At 35.5% G+C, this 21,065-nt stretch overlaps 1 protein-coding gene across 7 annotated transcripts in view; it reads left to right on the top strand.

Annotated features, from left to right (window-relative positions):
- Positions 1-21,065, top strand: part of RAPGEF2 (Rap guanine nucleotide exchange factor 2) — a 185,920-nt gene that overhangs the window by 80,814 nt on the left and 84,041 nt on the right. For 4 of the 7 annotated variants that reach the window (XM_050338676.1, XM_050338675.1, XM_050338672.1 and 1 more), the window contains 2 exons: positions 15,240-15,315; positions 16,498-16,665. In XM_050338676.1, coding sequence (XP_050194633.1) covers positions 15,240-15,315; positions 16,498-16,665 — 244 coding nt within the window. Of the gene's footprint in view, positions 1-15,239; positions 15,316-16,497; positions 16,666-19,395; positions 19,414-21,065 lie in introns of all 7 variants that reach the window. The other 3 variants (XM_050338674.1, XM_050338671.1, XM_050338678.1) reach the window with 1 other exon arrangement.

Genomic DNA, 21,065 nt, shown 5'->3' with positions numbered 1-21,065 from the left:
ACTGTGAAAAGTTAACCCTGTCCTTGCCCAGAACTAGGACACCCACTCAAACCAGGAATAAAAAATAGTATAGCAGTCCAAAATTAAGTAGTTTTGTAATGTACGATGTATGGTCAAATAGCTGCTAGTTGGAATAGTTTGAAATGAGTGTCAGAGCTGCCAATTTTTGCCAAAATTATATAATGTGCTAGGTGACTTGTAAAATTACTTGTAACTAGCTACTTGACAAGTCTTAAGTTTCAAATTAAAAAAAAAAAGAAAAAAAAAGTTCAAAATGGAGTATTGAAATACCTGAAGTCCTAATTTGAGTAACTTGCTTTGGAAACTTTAACATCCAAACCATGTCTGTTTTTTGAAAATAGCATGAGTTGAATTTTATTTCTCTGTTACCGTATAGCTTAACTTGTATTTGTTCAAATGCCAAACCATCTCTTAGCAAATAGTGTTCATAAGATAAGGCTGGATTTTCTTATCTTATTATTTTGGGAAAAAACCACAATTCACAGTTTTCAAGAATTTTGACTTGAACAATTAAAGCTGTCATATTTTTGGTGACGTAAAGTAAAGCTCAGTCTTTTTCTCTTGTTTAATTTCTGTAAATTGCAACAGTGAGATTTTCTGGACAAGGAAGATTATTCCTCTCCCTTCCCCTCCCAATTTTACTATTAACATTTCTCATACTTATTCCTTTACTTTAACATATTGGACACATATTATTGTTAAACTACACATTCTGTAATTCTTCCCTCCCACCATGACCACTGAACTAGCACAAATTAACACTCAATCCTCTCATCATTTCCCCTGAGCATCTAAACCCTGAAGCAGCTCACATGGTAGAATGAGGTTTGTGTATAAAGTCCAGAAAATAAATGAGCAGAAAATGCCATTCACTGAGGGTTGTCCTGGCTCTCCTGTGTTTTCACATGGCCACTGACAGCAACAATGTGACAGTCCCTCAAAATAACTTTTGGAATGGCCTCCAGCATCTCTTGGCCTGCTCCATGCTCTCACCACATTTGGTCATCTGCTTGGATTTTCTGTGTGGTTTTTGTACCAGAACTTTGCTTCTAGTGTAAATTCTACTGTTTTTTTATTTATATTACTTAAATGGGAGCTGCAGTACAAAAAGGTCTCTTAGATCTCCCACAGCTTGCCCTTGACCTCCATGACCAGAGGATGCAACTAACTCTTAGCAGCAGCAAAATACAGAATTGCTGGGCAATTTTTCTCAAACTGATAGGCTCTGGTACTTGGGTTTTTCTGCTTTTCTCCTAAAATGCTTCTGAGACCATCTGGGTAGTGTGTGCTGAGCTGCTCAGGCATACTGTGATGCTGACTTGCCATGTGCAAACCTGGCTTTACACTTGTCTTTAACTACTCGCTCATCTACACTATTCCTTTACTGTAGCCTCTTCTTTTTCTTCTTTGCTGCCATATCCAATCAGTTCTTCCCTCACCACTTCATATGGCAATGGAGAACCGCTTTCCTTTTGGCAAATTCACAAATTTTATGTACAAGAGCAATTACTTAAACTTTTTCCTCTCATTAGTAGATTAAGTTTCGAAGGTGAGAGAACATCTGGTTTTTCACTATTTTCAAAATTAAAAGGGGTGTATCTCTTTAAATATTAATTATTTAGCCCTCTGGTCTTTCCTTTACTAAAACAAATTATAAAATGGATTGGAATATTTAATTGTACTGGAGACTCATTGAAGAAATTATGGGCTTGTTTTGAATATGTATAAAGCAATAGCAAAACTCAGTCTGTGCAGAAATGTTTTGTCCTCATCGAAGTGTATCCTGATTAACTTATGAAAGTAACCTTTCAGAAGAAAACTTACTGGGGATTTTGGCAGGTTTTTTTATTTTGACAGGTGATGAATGTGAGTGTAATGGTACTGGAGCAGAGCCCTTGGCTATCTACATGCATTTTTATGACTTTATGTATCTGAAGCCTGTTTTGTGTGGTTTACATGTATCTTATGGTGTGTTTATATTTTGAATACACAACTGCCTTTGATCAGTCTCTCCAGTAAAGAAAATTGCACTGATAGTTTTAATCATGATGATAAAATCCTTCTCTGGGTATATGATTAATATATTTGAAACTTAGTGTTTATTAAAAATGACTATTGCTGATGGAAGCCTATGAGATAGCAGAATGACTGAGATTTTAACTGAAAGAAGGTGATCAGTACACACAAATACTTAAAACCATGATAAAATCTGCTAAAAAGGGAGTTTTGTTTTTTTTTCCCCTCTGAGAGTTTTACAACAACTGATTTGGGGGAAACTCCGAGTTGTACGTTTGGGAACTGCTGGTTTAGTTGTTTAAGCTGCAGAGAGAGTTGATCAAGAGCCGTGCTGAGCTTTTTTAGCTTTTCCCAGGTTCTGAGTTTTGCTTATGGCTAAGGATGTACAGCGTCATAATGGAAACATGAAGACCATACGTTGGAGCTTTGTAGAGAAAAATAACTCCCGAGGTTATAGTTTCAAGTTTATTTAAGAAATTACTTGAAAATGTGAGCTTTGGATTTAGTCTACCCTCAGAACACTCTCTCTCTTTAATTAAAACTTTACTACCTTTTTTTTCCCCTTTTTTTCGCTGCTGCTGCTAACTGCTGCTGCTGGATGCTCCTGTAACCTATTTGTTGTTTTGATATGTCTGTATCCAGCTAGTGATGTTCTGAAGTCACACTCCTGGCCATATCTAAAGGCTGATGGGAAGGTACAGAATATGGTATTGATGTGGGCTGACCCCTTGTGCTGCCTTGCCCTCTGTCTGGTTTGAGTGCCTTGGTTGAGCATTTCAGTCCATCAACTGAAGCATGAAGGAGTATGATCTTATAGTTTAATCTAGGAAAGATCATAGGCTGAAGAAAGAAGTTGGAAGAAGTAGTGATGTCAGTCCATTTATGACTGAGTGCATGGCTACCATGAATTACAGTGAATTTTAAATAGACTTCGAGAAGTTAACGCTGATTGGTTTGTACTGTCTGCATCTACCCAAAAGACTGCCTATGCCCTTTTGGATGGAGATGCTTACTGCTAGTTGGAAGCAGAAAATTAGACTTATCACAGTGCGTGTGACTGTGTTTGCTTACTGAGACTAAAATTCCTAGAGAAAATAAGAACTTGCTTATGAGAGGTAGCATTTTATTGGGAGTGCCTGATCTGACCATTTGCCTTGAATTTGTTGATCTCCTGTTGGTATCACGGTCATTGTTATCAGTGAAGCACAGTGCTCGCTCACGTGTGTCACTGCAGTCTACCTCGTGAGCAGCTGGAGCTGCCATGGTGCTGTCCCTGAACTCAGCTCCCTGAGGGCTGGCCAGCAGGGAGGGCATGCAGGGAGTATTTCAAACTCTGTGAATCTGATTTCATCACTTAAAACACAGTCAACTCTGGCTGTAGCTGAATTAGTTGAACCATAAATCGATAAACCTTTGTCTTGTGACATCACCTGCTATTTCAGGTAAGTTTGTGATGCAGTGGCACAAGCTGCCTGTACTAGTCATATCACCTGAAACTGTCCTTACAGTTTGAAAAAATTAGCATTTTTTTTTAAAATATGAATTATTATTTTTACAGTTAATTTGTTTTATCCAATCCATCTTCCGTTCTGCTGAGTAATCGAAGAACTCACTGAGGTTTGAAACTGGTTGTTTTCCAAGTGTGCTGCCGGTATCTGAGGTGCTGGGAAATAGGAGGCAGTTCCTAAATGATGAGATTGCCTGGTATCTGGCATTGTTCCTGTCATATTTCAGTGCTATTGGAATTTTGTTTTTGCAGAGCTGATAAAATATTAAGGGACATAATCTATTACGCTGGCATCTTTTGAAAATAAAAATAGAAATTTAGCGTAGTGTGTCTAGTGCTACCAGGCTTTCTTCCAAGTTTGTAATGAGGAGATGAGAAGGTAACAATGAAGCAGAAAGTGTCAAATGACCTGAATAAGTTTTAAGTGAGGCTGAGTAGTTCTGATTCCCCTTAAGGTGAGGGAGGCTTTCAGAAATGGAAATGCTCATGGTAGGAGAAAAATCCGTTTCAGAAGCTCTCTCAAATGCAAACCTTATCCTAGTTTCTAGGTGTATATAGTAGAGCTTCTGTCTCTTTCCATGGAAAAAGACGTGATGATGGATTCAAGATGGCCTGGTTCACCTGCTGGTGCTCGGGTGCATTTGTGGAATGTTTAGAACAATTTCCTTAGACTTTCTATAGGAGAGACACTGTGAATTGATGGTGCAGAGCTTGTAGATTCAAGAGTTCTTTTTCTGGTTGGTTTTTCATTTCTTTGCACATGGTAATTGTTAGCTCAGTCAAGATGTCATTTCTTGCCACAGTTAAAATAAAATAGACTTTTCTTATGTTGTGCTTTATTCACATCAATGGAGTTTATCTTCCCCATTGAAACTGTGATTGTGTAAAAGTACTTAGTTAAAGGTATCTACTTTAATGACAAAATTACACTTACGAATTTGTGATATGGAGCATAAAAACAAAGTACGTAACATTGTAAATCCAGGCCACTGCTTTTATGGAGAGTTTTGCCAGTGAACCAATTTAGGTTATTTTTGCATTTGCTATGCAGAATAAGTATAATTAAAATTTTTCAACCAATGCCAAGAAAAGGCAAAATCTGAGGTCATGGATTTTTTTCTGTGTAAGCATGAATGTATCTTAGTAACTCAAAGTATTTGAAAAGGACCTTAAGGAAAAATTAAGGAGAAGGGTTTAATGAGCTAGATTTATGGAGCTTAGTCTTTGAGCAGAAAGAAAGCAGAGGAAAGGACAGAATCCTTTAAGGTAGCTGACAGAGGAAATACAAAGTTTGTCATGAATGTTACCAACTCTCACATCCCATTTCTTTAAATGTTTGAAAGTTGAATAATTATGACTGAAAATTGAGAGTTCTTTCTGAGAAACTAAGGAGGGGAAAATTCTCTGTGTAATAAAGTGGTTATTTAAAAGGTAAATCTGAAAACTGTTATACTGGTTACATTGCTAATTAAAGGTATCTTTAATTATCAGAAGAAAGTTGTTGTTCTCAGAGTCTCTGGACAAGTTTTACAAGTGTAATGAACTGAAGTAATCTGGTCATTGCTTACCTCAAAAAACCCAACAGAATGAGCAGTGTGCAAAAATAGCATAAAGAATACCAAAAAGGGAGAAGTACCACCACGTGGAGAGAAGGGACAGAGAGCATTGCTTTTTCTTTACCGCATGTGAAACTCGGATGATTTTCAGTGAAGGACAATCTTGATAAGCTGAAGTAGTGACCTTTACTTATGTATTTGGAGGACTGTGGAAAAGGTGGAAGGAATCAGAAGTATTGTTTTGATGATTCTGCTACAAATGGTCTTTTCTACAGTATTGAATAACATTTTATTAGAGACTTAAAAATGTCCCAGAGTTTCAAGTGATGCTAAAATTTTCAAATGTTTCTGAAAAACAAATTCAGGGATACAAGACATAACAGGTCAAGTGAGGGAGAAATTATTTTCAAATTATGATACAAATAGTTAAAACAAAATTGTCAGTACTACTCCACTCTTTTACTTTGTTTATTCATTTACAAACATACAAATTTATCTTTAACATATATGTTTTGTTCTAATAGATTTATGTAAACTACTTATTGAGGTCATGTGTTTACCTCTCCATGTGAATTGTTGTATTGACTGAGTTAAGCATATAAATGCATGTGGAAAATGTCAGTATGTATGGTCTTATTTCACTACTAAAAATCTAGATGATGTGCCAAGTTATTTTATTTTATTAATGTTAAAAAGCTCAAAATTTGTAATATCTTAGTTATGAAAGTCTATAGGGGGGACTTAAAAATGCCTATTTTATATTTTTCAATGTAAAAACTCTTAATCTAGAATCTAACATCTGAAGTCTTTATATGATATTGGAAAAATACTCCTCTGTTTTAATGAATTTCATGAATGTTAATAAGCTAAACTGTGTTCAGACAGGTCTTACCTATTAAGTAATGTTTTCCAACAACTTCTTATTCTTTGAGACCATTATGTAGCTCTTGTGATGTCACAGTAATCTCCATGGCAACACAGACGTCATTAGCAAGAAGCATAAGCAAAGCTGTCTTTATTCAAACCATTTATTTATTTTTTTAAGGAACAACAAAAAAAAGTAGATTAGGAAGAAACCTTTCATCTCTGAATGTTTTCTGAGATAAAATAATACGAGAACTTATAATTTAAAAATAAAATAAGGATAATTTTTCCTATAGAAAGACCTTTTGTCAGCTGTTCTGATGAAGTAGCTGCCTTCTAGCTTTCTGTGCCAGAGATGAAGCAAAACAGAACTGCTGCAACAAGCTAAGTTTTGTTGTTGCCTCTATTGGGAGATTCTAGTTTTCCAGTTTTGTTTCTTTATTTTGTGTATATAGTTTATGAATACAGATCTTGAATTCAACAAGAGAATGTCATCAACCCTTTTTTTATATATAGAAACATTTCATATATCTATATGAAAGGGTCCTAAAAGAACTCTAAGTGGTATTCTAGTCTGAAAAGTATTCAGGATCACCTGCTGCTATAAAGGCCTTGAGCATCTACCTTTGTTATAGTAAATTTGCAAAGCAATTTTTTATTCTGAACAGTACTTTTTCAGATTGGGTTTTTAACCGTGTTTCAGCTTAATGTTTTAATTTGAATGTAGCATTATGAAAAGATAAAGTGAAAAGGAACAAATGTGAAACTTTACACAATTATTTAATTTTTTTAACCTAAACTAGTCAAACTTGCTACCATACTCAGTCTTGTAACCAGATAAAATTTTAAAATTAACCATACTGCTTAAAACAGTAGCCTTTTCTAGAAGGAAAACTGTATGAAGATCCTAAGGCATATATTTCAGGGGTTGAATGAGGGGACTTCCTCTGGAAGCAAACCTCCAGAATCTAGCTAATTTCAGAATATTCACTGTTTCAGGAACTTCTTTTGAAGTGCTTTCAGTAGTCAGCTATAAATTAGCAGATTAATGCAACCTCTGATCTGTGTTTCATTTGCATAAGAAATAAATCCCTATGAGTATTATGTAGATACAGCACTATAGTCTGTCATCTCTAAGGATGCTAACTAAACGTGTTCAAAATACTGAAGAAGTTTACTAAAGCTTTTAGCTGGAGTTCAAATTAACTTTCACACACTTTTAGTGTTTTTTTTTTCACACGCAATTTAAAACATTAATTTACTATAAATGTGCTTATTCTATGATTTTAGTATCGTCTGGTTAGTCATCAGGCATTCTCTCTGCCTGACTTGGTGGGTTCTTCCCACCTGTACACCCTCCTGCTGCAGCACCAGGGTTATTGCCCTTGATTCCTCTTCTCCCACAGGCAGCGGGCAGTTTGGGCCCCAAGTCAAGCAAAGATCTGCAGTGATGTTTGAGGCTTTTGTCTCTTGTGAAACACTCCTCCCAAAGTATTATTAAGTGGCATGTACTTAGCTGTGATGTAGCGAGTCCCTTTGCTGACACATGAGCTGTTGTATCTGAGACTATAAACATCTAAGCTATCATATGACACTGGATAAGTCTAATCATCCTTATCCATGGAATGCAGTGAGCTCATGTCTCCAGGATTTGCAAGTAGTGACAGGTCTGAAAATGCCTCTTCAACTTGTATTCCACTTGCCAGCATCTCAGTTTTCCTTTTAACTGAAAAGCATTTCTCTAAAGCAGCTTTTTGCTCTTGTTGAAAAAACCTGCTATAAATAGAATAACAGAAAAATAATATGTAGAAAACCAATATATCGGTAAATAGAATAACATTGAGAATCGAGTGGTTATTATGATATGAAGATGATCACCACATTTTAATTAAAAATGTTAGTTATTACAACTGAAAAGCAGTCTGGGTTTCACTTGAATTTTTACTTGCTTTTTCTAAAAGCATGAGAATTGGAGAAGTCAGCCTATATTATCAGAGAATTTCATATTCTGTCTTTTAGTTGACAAACTCTTGATTTCATAGTTTCTAGTGTGAAGTTCTAAGGGAGGGGGGAAACCTGCTACTGCCTTCCCTCCTTACATCATCCCCAGTGGAGAGCTGTTCACGTTAGAGTGGCTCTGCATGCATGAAAGACTCTGTCTTTCTTTCTGAGGGGTCAGGAAATGGCCATGCCAAATTTAGTTTTCATCAGAACACTTAAGCATTCCTCTGGGAAAGGCTTGTGCATGTATACGAGCTTCTAAATTGTAACTTTCTTCTTTTTCATCCCTGGCAAGGATGAGTTGGGTGGAGGTCAGCACGTTGATGTGAAACCCAGCTGAACCCAGCTTTGCTGGAATAAGCCATATTGAAGGACTCATGTTTTTCATTCTAATCTGGACGTACCAAAGTGAAATGTGGTGGTTTTTAATAAAAAAACATACCTGAGAAGGAACTTTACTGAATCCCTTATCTCCCTAAATGGCAAATAGAAAATAGTCCCCATTTATTTTCCCCATCTAGACGTCTACTAAATACTGCTCTATATTTCATCCAGGAATTCAGTGTGACTAGTTTGCTTTAGAACTAAATCTAACACACTTCGATGTTGTTCTAAGTTAAATGTTTATTATTACATTAGATTTGATTTAGGGATTTGTCAAGAGACCAGGCATTCTGCTCATGTTTGCTCCTCTGTCATCAGAGAATGCAGTGATGGAAAGCAAGTGCCTGTCATGGCTGAGGTCATGGCACTGCTGTGACAAGTGGCGTGTGCAGGTGAGACGTGCAGTGAATGATCCACCTAAAGGAGCGGGGACTCCTCTGAGATTGAGAAATGGAGGGTGGAGGGAAGATGGGAAATGCAGTAGAGAGCACTTTAATGTAAATAATGATGATAGTAATAGCATTTTCAGGATGACGGCTACCTACAAGAAAATGAAGATACTTTGGCTTACATAATTTCAAATTCTAAATATGCTTCATGCAATATGTATTTCACTTTGGTGAATCAAGTTTTCTATGATTCTCTTAAATATGGATGTCAACTGAAGCAATGTAATTTTCACAAAAAGAGCTTGGAAGTATTGGGTTTATATAACTTAAGATCTGGTTTTCTCATGAATTTATTAAAAGCTTGAGAAACTGAACTCAACTATGCATATGCTTGTGCTTACAGATTTATTTATCTATAGTCTTGAACAGATAAAGATTGGTTTTAGTGAAGGTGGGAGAGGGATAATGTTTGCTTTAGTCTCCATGTATGTTTAGATGTTCTGTATTGGCAGATACTGCACAGCACTAATCTTGAACACATTGTACATTCCATTTGAAAACTTCAGAACAAAGAAAGTTTTTGATTATCTGTTTTCTAGGGTTTTGACATAAATCATTGCAATATTTATACATTACAATCTAATTAAAGTAGAAATGTAAATTTTTTTATCAAAAAAATCAGTTTCTATGGAACTTAATTCCTTACATACATGTACTCTAGAAAATTGAGAACTTGAGAAACAAGAAAATGTGTTACTTGTATTTTTCCTTTCGTTAGGACAGGTCTAAATAGAATTTGCTTTTTGATTGAGAGGAACTGCCAATTAAGTAGGTTTTATTTTCAACCAGCAACTTTGTTCAAAATATTGCATTTACATATACATGAAACTATAACAATGTTTTGCACTTAAAAATGTGTTGAAGAATGTGCATGATAGAGATTGACCATACTTTGTGTAAGTTTCTTTGTGAGACTTAAATGGGGTTTTACTAAAACCTTAAGCTAATGCAACGATGTGAATATCAAAAGAAATGGAAGTGAAGATTACATTATAGAGGAAACCCTAAATTTTTGGATGTCCTTTTTGCAACATAGTTGTCACTAGTGAAACTGAGTTTTCTGTGAGTGATCTTTGATCTTTAAGGGGAAGGAGAAAAAGAGTTTTACACTGAAACCCTATTTCTTGGTATTCATTGTCAGTGGAGTTTTCTCCAGATTCTGCATCACTTTTGATGAATGTGTTTGCATTCCAGTGCTGAGAAATAACTTTCCATTTGGGAGCTGGGTTGACGTGAAAGCAGGAATGTGGAGGCCCAGGGTGAGGGGACAGGGCTGAATGCTGATAGGGAAATGTTCCCTCTTCAGTAGCTGCTGCCTTCCCTGTGAGCTTTGAAAAGAGCATCTGTATGTGTGTGTACAAGTATGTCTGGGGACCTGGGGGAATGGATGGGTCATGTCTGGAGAAAACTGCCTTGTCCTCCACTGTCATGATGATAATAGAAAGAATAGAAACTGAGTTGCCCTCAACACCTGCAAGTTTTTGACTGTTTCTATGTGTAAGTGCTTATAAAAATTCATATGTTGCCTGTGGCTGTAGATGTTTAATTTAATTGAAGTACTTTGTTGTTTTGTTTTATTAGTAAATTAATTGAATTTGAAGGGGAATAAATGCAGACAGTGATCCTAAATTATTCTTGTGTTATTTGTTAGCCACTGACATATGTGTACTGTTGTATTTTTATAATAGTAAAGTTTGGATTTTTTTTAAATGAAAACTGAAAGTGTAAACTTGGGAAATGTGGAAACCCTTAACTTTCACTTAAAACTCATCTTCTGTTAACAAACATGTTGAAAACTGTAATTCATCTGTTCTTTAGCTGGCTTGTGTATATTTTGAGTATAATGAGTTGTAAGCTGAGATACATATATAGTAAGGTATACTTATAGAGAAGGGAACTGTCATCTAGGGTCAGTGTAAATTCAGTTTAAAAATGCTTTAGAATTGAAATGAAATTGTAAATTACTGATATGAATTAAAATATCTGCTTTTAATACACATAGTGAGCAAAAGTGTTTTTTTCATATTAATGAATTTATTTGGAAATAATGCTTTTGAATAGTCAAGTGGAAAATTAGACTTGTCAATTGTTTAAGGGAATAGTGTAGTTAGGGAGCAGTTGCTTGGGGAAAACACTTGTCTACTGCAAAATGGATTCCTGTAAATAATATTGTTTTGTATATCATTAAGTTAGGGTTTTTTATTTGCAGTAGATTTATATTCACATCATGCGTTCAATAGCTGTATGGGAATACAAGTACTGTGATAGAAAAGGACTCCAGAAGCGAACTTACCTCTAGGACTGAGGAGAGCATCTGTGAAGTTTTAATACTCGGGGAACCTCAAGTCAGAGCTTATGTGGTAGCAGGGAAGAAAAGTGTTAGAAAACAAGGTTCTTTGGGAAATTTAGGTGAGGCAGCAATATCCTGACCAGGCAACCCTTCTGGCTTTCTAAATTGCTGTTATGACCTATGCATGCCATATTGACAGCTACAATTGCAAAGATAACTTTAAACTGCCTTAACTTCTGTTGGTGAAATTCTCTTATGCATGTCACTGATTTAGAGAAAATAGTTGCAAATCTAGGATTCTTTCAGGTATATCACTGACTTAGTTGCAAATGAGCTGTATTTAGGAGTTGAAATTAATAAGGTTTAGGTCGGAAGGTGTGTTAAGACAATTCTGATTTCAATGACACAACCAAATGTGAAGTGTATATTATGTAGAATTCTTTACTGCATTTTAAAAACAAAAATGGGATTTAAGAATCATAGAATCAACCAGGTTCAAAAGGCCCTCTGGGATCATCAAGTCCAACCCTTGATCCACTACCACTGTGGTTAAGCTTAAACTCTGTAGTGGGATCATATATCCACAAGATTATCTCACACTACAGTAAGGGAAGGAGTAAATTTGTCAAATCCCTGGTCCCTTGAAACCTGCTAATAAAGGCTCTCTACATAGTACTTTGACTAGCTAGTGCTCATGTAGACTATATGTTTTGTCTATAGTCTATAGTATAGAGAAATCTGGGTAGTCAAACTCACTTTCTATGGGAAGTCTGGCATCAAAATTTTGTAGAGAACATCGCCTAGTCAAAGTTACTGAATTAGAGCTGGTATTACAATATTTCAACCCTTCCACTGAAACTTTATTTGCTACTATTGTTCCTGTGTGATGCCTAACATCCCTCAAACCAGCTTGCATGGTGGCTTGTGGTCCCTTGAATGCAATTCTTCTCCTGGTATTTCATAAAATCACAGAATGGTGTGGGTTGGAAGGGACCTTAAAGATCAGCTGGTTCTAAATCCCCTGCCATGGACAGGGACATCTCCTACTAGATCAGGTTTCTCACAACCCCATCCAACCTGGTCTGGAACACTTCAAGGGGTGTGAGTCCACAACTTTTGTGGGCAACCTGTTCCAGTGGCTCAGCATTCTGATCATGAAGAATTTTATAAAAGGCTTTTCAGCTTGGGCTTTTTTATCAGCTCAGTAAACAAACTGTATTATGTGTTGGGTATTTGCTTCTTACTACTTGCTGATATTTTAAATAACTTGTTTTCAGTAAAATCAAGCTTGTTTAGTGGCTTCCTCTACTGAGTGTCTAGTTACCACAGCTGGGGGTTTCGAGTAGAGTGCCACTGAAGACCTCTTTTGTTGGTCTTTTATTTTTGCTCTTGTGTGAAACCCTGACAAATTAATTCAGTTACAGTGTACTGACTTTGTTTTCAGTCTTATGAATTGAAACAGCAGGATTGGCAATGCCCTAAGATCCCAGTAGTTTCTCAGAGTTGCATGTCACACAAAAACCTGAAGTGTGATTCTGCAACAGATGGCATGCAATACTGTGATGGATGTTCTACTGCAGTCAGAGATGAACACTTCTGAAGTGTCTAGATGTAGTGGACAGTGACAAGAGAATTCCCTAATTTTCACTGATTAGGTGAATTCCTCACTGGTGATGAATTTTCAACAGAGATTGGAAATCAGGACGTTTAGCTGGTGTGGCAATCTGAGAACTGCAACACTTGAAAGGTCATTTAACTTTTTTATGCCTTGATTTACTTGTCTTCTTTCCTACAATACTTCACAAAGATTAGAGAGTTTGTTTGCAGCCTGAAGTGCCTTATGATCTTTGGTCAAAGATAATATATACATGTGATGCACTGTCTGCTCTGATAAATTTCATGGTGTCATAGGAATTTGAGCAGTACTGCAGTGGCGTGGTTATTTGCTGTGAGAACCATTGTGTTACTGGGGACAGAAATCGAGAATTTTCTTTATACTAACTGAATGCATGCCTTCTATCTTAATATGTTGACTGCCTGTTCCCTGGTGCTGAAGAGTAAAATCCAAACAAGTTATTCAAGAATAGAAAAGCACATCCAAAACACAGCTTTTTGTTTTTACTGTGTTTTCTAAAGCTTGAAACTTTTGCATGTCAGCAGTGATTAGCAAAAGACAGAAGTTTAAAGTTGATACTTACAGACAGCAATAGAGGAAGAAGAAATGGTGGAGGGGAAAAGTGTATATACTTTTTTTTTTGAAATGAGTACTTGCTCTGAGACTAGAAAAATGGATTGGCAAAAAAAAATACAGCAGTAAGTGTTTTCTAAGTGGCAAGAATATTTGTGTTTGTTTCCAGTTAGAATATCAAATAAGTTGACTTCCTAATCACTGTTTTTTTGCATTGCTGTTTTTCAATAAATGAGTTGACGTACTTTCTCCTTTCTCTCTTCCTCCTTTCTATTTTTAAGGAAAAACTGTGTGTATGGATCTGGTTATTGACCAAAATATAAGTTTGCCACTTCTGCAATAGTCTAATGAATCAATATAATGGCTTCATTTTCTTGTGTCCTTAAGGGTAGTTGAAACTGTATAAAACTCAGGATGGTATTGTTAAGAACCCTGTGTTTTGTTGCTAAACTATAGGAGAAAGCATGTGTTTGCCTCTAGGAAAATAAGCATTTTGTCCAGAGACTTCTGTATTGAATGTTTCTTTTCAAGAAGCTTAGTATTCTGGAAAATTTTTTCTATTGTAGAAGTCCCATGTACCATTAAATGCGATTATTATTTTGATGAATAAGCACAGCTGGCATTTCTTTTCAATATCTGACTGCCTTCTTTTTGAGCCTATAAATGTGCTGTTGTCAAGAGATTAGCCTTTGGGGTAGCAAGTTAAGTTGTTCATTTCTACTAATCGCCAGGCAGGACAGGAGCATAGATATGAACTGGCTAGATATACTGTTCTGAATGGGGTATGAACTTCAGTTTCTGTGTTATGAAATAAAACTTACCTTTCAAAAACATTGTAGCTTCATTGTGTTACCATGACTGTGCATTACAGGATTGGTTAAAATTCAGATTTTACAATTTCATTGAGTCTGGTTTGTTTTTCAGGCTATTGACCTGTGGGCTTCAGATAGAAAGGTTTCCCATGTCTGTTGCACAGTGCTGAGTTGAAGAAACAGAAAGGCTAAATAGTTATATTGGCTCTTTGAAAATTGTAGCATATTTTGGTTACAGCAAACTACAAGAGGGGTCCTGAAACTCCACTCATTTTGTTGTCTATCCTGCCCTCCAGTCTGCGATGGGAAAGGTCTGGCATTGACCTGGCATTCCTACCTAGAGGAGGAATCACATATCCCATAAGCAAAGTTTAACTGGCTTCCTTTCTTTTACTGTGATGGTGTAGGATTAAGGATCTAACTCTAAAGGTCCTGTATTTCACTGAATTATGTACCTCTTCTCTGCACTCCACCTTTACATCTGCATTTTGAGGATTGTTTGCAGTGAAACCTGCAGGTGCACATATTCATTTAATATAGGCAGAGCACTGCAGAACCCAAAATTTAAAAAGCTTTCTGTTTTATCCTGCAGGAAACAAAACAGTATCATGTTTAATTATTGCATTGCAATGGGAATGTGTCATGAAAGGGCAGAACAACCTTTTGTCCTCATCTATTCAGTTTGGGAATACACTTATGTTCCTTATTTTAAGTGAAAAAGAGCTAATTGAAGTTGATCAGCCTTTTAATTATTTTCTTGGTCTTCCAGCTAGCTTTCGTTATAGAAATGCAGATAGCTTAGGTAACTTAATACTGTAATGTCAGAAGATACGAGATCAAACTCTGTAATGTAGTTCAGAATCAACTATGCCTCTTCAGTAGACAGCTCTTGATTGACGCTTGTTTTAGTGTTAATAGACTTATTTAGCAAATACTCTTAGGGAACTATGTAAATACAAAATAGACAGGTTTTAATTAACTGATACCCAAGGACACTATCGAAGGACATATGCATGAAACTTGTATTGTGCAGAGGTATGTACATTTTTTTCCTCTGCTTTGCAATATATGGATAAGATGTAAATATGCTTATGAATTGTGTTATAGTTCAGATCTCTTTTATAATTGAAATATTTCTTTTTGTTCTTCAGTTTTGGCAAGCGTTCTGCTGGGAGCATGAGGCGTGGATGTGAATGCATTGTTCTAGAGCCATCTGAAATGATTGTGGTAAGAATGTTTTCACTCATTTGCTTCCAAATTTTACAGACCAGCTTTAGGAACACATCAGCTTCCAATACAACTTAGAGTTTTCTCTCTTTTGCATGATCGTTTAATAAATATAAGATTTCACACGTAACTTTCTTGCCATTCTTTGCTTACATACTTGCATTGTTTGAGTGACAAAAGCAGCCATTCACACAGCTACAATGAACTAAATTGTATACCTTTAGGGAATAAAACTGGGACAAAAAACTGTTCCCTGTACTTGTGGTCAGATGCAAGTTACCCAAACTGGTAACAAACAAGTAACCCAATCTGTTCTACAGCCCTGAAGTTATACCACAGTTTCCTGAGCTTCTGCAAGATTTACAGAAACTGTCACTTTTTAGGAAAAAAATGTTTATTATCACAGTCTATATTTAAGCCATCTCTGTATAGCTTAGGTAATTGTCATGCCTGTATTATGAACTTATCTGTTAATAAAACTTTAGCCCATTGATTCTGTATTTGTTTAGATGAGGCATCCTGAGCTGGCAACTAAAACTTTTGAGCCTCAAAGACTGTGCTGTTCTGCCACCGGACTACAGCAGATGTTGCTAACAAAATAACCTTCCCTTCACCCAGTAAAGTTGGCAGAATTTAAACATGTTCAAATTTAGTCTTAAAAACCTCAGATGGCTGAGAATAAATTTAATTCAATCAAACATTAATTACTTAAGCTAATGTGCGATTAATACTTTAAAGCATCTCTGCTTATCTAATAATAATAAAGCAGCTTAAAAACCCCCTGACAAACCTACAAACTCTTCTGGTATTTTGCTAGCACAAGAAAACTATAATTTTACAAGAAGTCTGTAAAAGTACATGTAACAACAATATAAATGGTGTACCAGTTTTCTCTCTGCAGTGTATTGAGTACTGAAATGTTTGTGTTTGTGCAAGTGTAAGAAGAGGGTGAGGAAAGGAAAATTTTTCTCCTGCCATTTTTGAAAATTGTTGATACTCAGTTATGCTGTTCATAATAATGTTTATATATTTTTTAGTAGTGGTTTCAGTCTTAGTGCTGAAAATGCAGGAAATTCAAAGCTAGCTGCTGTTTTTTGAAAGTAGGATTTGTTGTGTTTCAAACAAGAAGAAACATTTTTATTTTTTGTGGGGAAATGACACCCTCTCTTGCATCTATTGCAGGTTGATTATATGGAAGAAAGTGAAGCGTATTTTCAGCGTCAAGCGTCTCACAGGCAGTCTCGAAGAAGGTTTAGGAAAATCAACCAGAAAGGGGAACGACAAACAATTATTGATACTGTTGACCCTTATCCTGTTGGGAAGCCACCTCTACCTAGAGGCTACCATACGGTAAGCTTGTCTATAGTTATTGTTCACAAAAGAACACAAACATGAAAATTACTGAAAATAACACAATCAAATGGCAAAACTTGCTGATGTCTTTAAAGTGTACTTCTGTAGGGGGCGTTCCCCTTAAAATAATGTGAGTTTGTTTCCATCAGTACATGAACATGTGTGCAGCTTGCATCTTAGTTCAGAGGTGAAAGTGCATTTCTGACCGTGAATGTCATGTATTGTTTTTTCCAGTCATTATGGGAAACTGTGAAAGAAATTCAGTTCTCATTTCCTTTTTCTCTTAAATTACAGTAGCATTAGTTTAGTGTACTGTGTTAAAAGGTCGGTTAGTGAAGCACTCATTGTCTATGGTAACAGGTGTTGCCTGAAAAGGACTGTGCTGCATTGCAGTACACCAAATTCTTGGATTACATCTGTCATTTGTTTTTGATATCCAGAACTTAAATGTAAAATTGAAATTAACTTACACTGGTGTCTGCCCTTTATACTTGGGTTTTAGTGAGCTGCATAGTTAGCTCGTAATGAAAGAAATCGTTTGGTCATTTTACTTGATTGCTTTTTTGGGGGGGGAAATCTGTGTATTTTAAAAGTGTCCAGACTTTCTCTTGAGATGAAAATAAATTAATAATTAAAACTTATTCTGTAAAATTTTTATATGGGTTTTAAACTGAGAAAAACTCTATTAGATTAATATATTTGCTTGGTATTGATTTCAACTGTGAGCAAAATACTGGAAAAGCTGTTTGTCTTTGGATGTTATTTATTTCTTTAAGCCACAAATCTGCTAGAACCATAAAGGCATGGGCAAAAATAACTTTGTGCATATTTAATCTCATTGAGTTCATTGGGCTGAATTTTGCACAATGTAAGCCATACACATATAAATTTGCAGGATTAGAGCTTTAGTTTTTAAATACTTCAGTTTTTAAAATACTGTCTTTGATACAGTGCAGTTGTAGGGTTTTTCAATTTTTCTTTCATACTTATTCCTTGACTTGTTTGCCAGTTCACTGTATATTCAATGTGTGTCTGTAAGTGTGTAGATGTTTGATTACATCTGTTAATTACGCAGGCTTTTCTTCATGAGTTGAATAATTGCATTTTATACCAACAATTTGGTTTTGTTTATACAACAGCTTTTAATGGTTTAATTTTCAGTGCAGTTTTAATTGCCTCCAAATTCAATATGGATTGAGCCAGTTCATTTGGTTTATAGATAAAACATTTTACTTACCTGTTTTTGCAAAAAAACCCCAAAACAACAACAAAAAACCCCAACAAACTGTGGTATTGTACTTTATAGGAATTACAGGAAGAATTGCTTTTGTCCATATTATTAAGATGTGTACATTGTGCTTAGCAAGCAGTTGTAGTGTGATCTGTACCTACCTCTAGAAGGGCAGCAGGATTTAGATTACATAGTGCCATTTGCATTCATAGGAGCTTGCCTGTTGTATAAATTTCACTTTAGGTACACCTGATGAGTTTTTGTAAGCTTAACTGGTACTAAGAACAAAAGTCCATCCCGTGCCGTTCTGTTGTGCAAGTTCATAATGGCTTCGTGTATGTGTTCGGAAATTCGTTGCAAGCAGGATTTCATATTGAGTTGGAAGAGATTGCCAAATAAACTCTAAAATTTTCAACAATTACAGTGAAATACAGTTGCTTTTCAAAGTGTAATATGATGCATATGACTGAGCTTATTATTTTTTTCAAAGCAAATTGTGTCAAATAAGCTCAAATGAGTTTTAAAATGTAATCAAGACTCTTCACGCTGGTCCATTTCCTCCTATTTTTATGGTATTTGGTGATCTTGAAGACATTATTCTCTCATTCACTTTTACTAGCAATATTATTTCTGTTGTTTTATCCATACATTTACAGGCTGCATTGTTTTTTCTCCATTCCTATTTCATGTCCCTTGACCTTGTTTGTTTTTTTTTTTATTAATTTCTTGAAAAATTGACTGAAAAAAGCAGGAATTTTTTTGAAACATGTAGTAACTTGAAATATATTATAGCACATATCCTGTGGATCTATTGCCCATATGTGCTTTGGCCAACATCTGTCAGGATGTCATCTTTGTTTCTACTTCTTAATTTTGGATAAATAAAGAAGCACTTCTAAAAAAGCAGAGATTCAGATATTGTAGTAAATAATATGTTAAAGTCAAATTGAAAGAGGCTTAATATGATACATTTGTTTTCAGGTTTGTTCTTCCACGTGTGTGTGTTCTAGTTTAGCTGTTATCTACATGAGCTGCAAACTAATAAAGCTGTTTTGATAGCATCCTCAAAGTCTTCACAATGTATAATTTTCTTATATTTTGTTTTACCCTAAATCCGTAGTTAGCATGTGGAATTATTATTTTTATTGTTGATAAACTACTATGCTTTATTTGTAGTAGTCTCTGAATCCTTTTCTTCAGAAATTTCAATCAGTATTTTCTGAAGAAAGTTTTCTATATCTTCATAGAAACATAGAGTAAAATGTAGAGCTTAAATGCAGATGCATGGCTGTGCTTTCCAAGAATTAAAAATGAAATGCAGTGCTCTCAGTTGTGGCATGGCTTTCTGCAGTAGAGTCAACTTGTGGAGGACAGTGGACTCTCATTAACAGAATTTTAACATTATCTTCATAGTGGTGGAATGTACTATGGCATGTCTGATAATGTTCATCTTTTCCTTTCCTCCTATATGGCATTCATTTCATTTTGGCTCACAGGAATGCACTAAACCTCAGGTATTGTAACTTACTGTGTATGGTCCACTAACAGTTTACTTGTGGGTTTGCAGTGTGGTATCGTGATACTGATGCAACATTATGACTAAAATTGTCTCATAGCCTTTGCTTTGTTAGTTCAACAATCTCACTATAATGTAAAAATACAAATGTAAACACGAAATTTACTGACAGCACAATGTCTCTTGCCCAGCTTGGTTGACCTTCCTTGTTTTGATGTCCTGTGATTTGTAGGAAATGAGAAGTATAAGCAAAGGGCATAGATAAAATATTTAGTGTTTGACAGACACTTTACTTAAGTATCTCTTTTATGACACAGAGGACTTAAAAAATTGGCCACCATCACTCTTTAGTATCTCAGTAGAGGGAAATGGAGTGTGACAAGATGAGCACTAAAGAAGCAACAAAAAGACTTTGTCATGGTTTTTTCTCACTTGTCTTCCATTCTGATGTGTACTGACTCAGTAGGAAGAGGCTGGATTTTGTAGACTCCTAGCAAAGTATGTGTAAATGGGAGGAGAAGAATGTGCCTGAATAAGTCAAACATCTTGGAATGGTACCAAACCAAACAAAATATAGAAGCTTTTCCTGATAGCAGACCTCAGATACATTCAAAGTAATATGAAGATCTGAGTGGTATCTTTTAAACTTAACTGGCATTTGCAGCTGCATTTGTCAATGCCAAAGTGAATAAATACTGAGCATCCATTAAATACAATGTTTGATAAGAATGTTTCTTGTCAAACTGTTAAATGTCCCCACTGTTATGCTTGAGAAATCTCTTGTGATAGAACTGAGAACAAATTAAAACTACTTTTTTTAGCTTAAAAATTCTCCCTTTCCTCAAACATTACTTTGGTCAACTCTTCTGCTATTTTATCAGGAAATGTGTTTAATTTAAAAGGTCCTCCTGTGTCACATTCTCAAATTCATTTATCTAAAACACTTAAGAGGGTTAAAACTTCAGTATGTTTCCAGTATCACATACGAGTGATTTCTAGGCTGACATTTGCTCTTTCTCCAATACGTATAGTACATTTCTTCCAGGAACCACTTCCTTATCTTCAGATCAGTGCTCCCCAGTTTTTCAGTGGCATGATCTGAAGTAACCTATGGTTACTAAAATGCTGTGTTTAGGAGCGATATTGTACTACTTAGATTATGATAGGCATTTGAAATAGTTTGTAATATTTTAATAACTTTCCGTAATGTTTGAAGGATCTTTTGAAGTGAAATCTGATGTTTTGATATTGTATTTAGACGTGTTATTTTTGGAACAAGCATTGCTGATTTCTTGAGTAAGGAAAACAGAAACTTGATAGTATGTGGAAATAAAATGGATGTGTTTTATCAGACTGATAAAATTGCATCCTTTTTACCACCTTATAGTTTGGTAAAATTGATCACTTCGTTTTCAGGAAAGAAAAAGTACTGATGAGATTGAGTTGCTCTCACTTGAATCTAGAAAATTTTTTCCTTGTGCTTCTCATATGTCAGAAATTGTCTTTAACTAGATTAGTGTTAACACCTCATTACTTAATAGTAAAAATGAGATTTTAACTTCTGAATGTGGAGTTTCTTTCTGTGCGTATTTTTACTTAAGACTACTTCATATTTTGATACAAAGCCCTTGTTTAAAGCAACTTGACTGA

This window comes from Myiozetetes cayanensis, unplaced genomic scaffold (assembly GCF_022539395.1).
Source record: "Myiozetetes cayanensis isolate MyiCay16 unplaced genomic scaffold, myiCay2020 scf7, whole genome shotgun sequence".
NCBI classification, from domain to species: domain Eukaryota; kingdom Metazoa; phylum Chordata; class Aves; order Passeriformes; family Tyrannidae; genus Myiozetetes; species Myiozetetes cayanensis.
The sequence above is the reverse complement of the archived record's forward strand: the minus strand, read 5'-3'. Positions and strand labels throughout refer to the sequence as shown.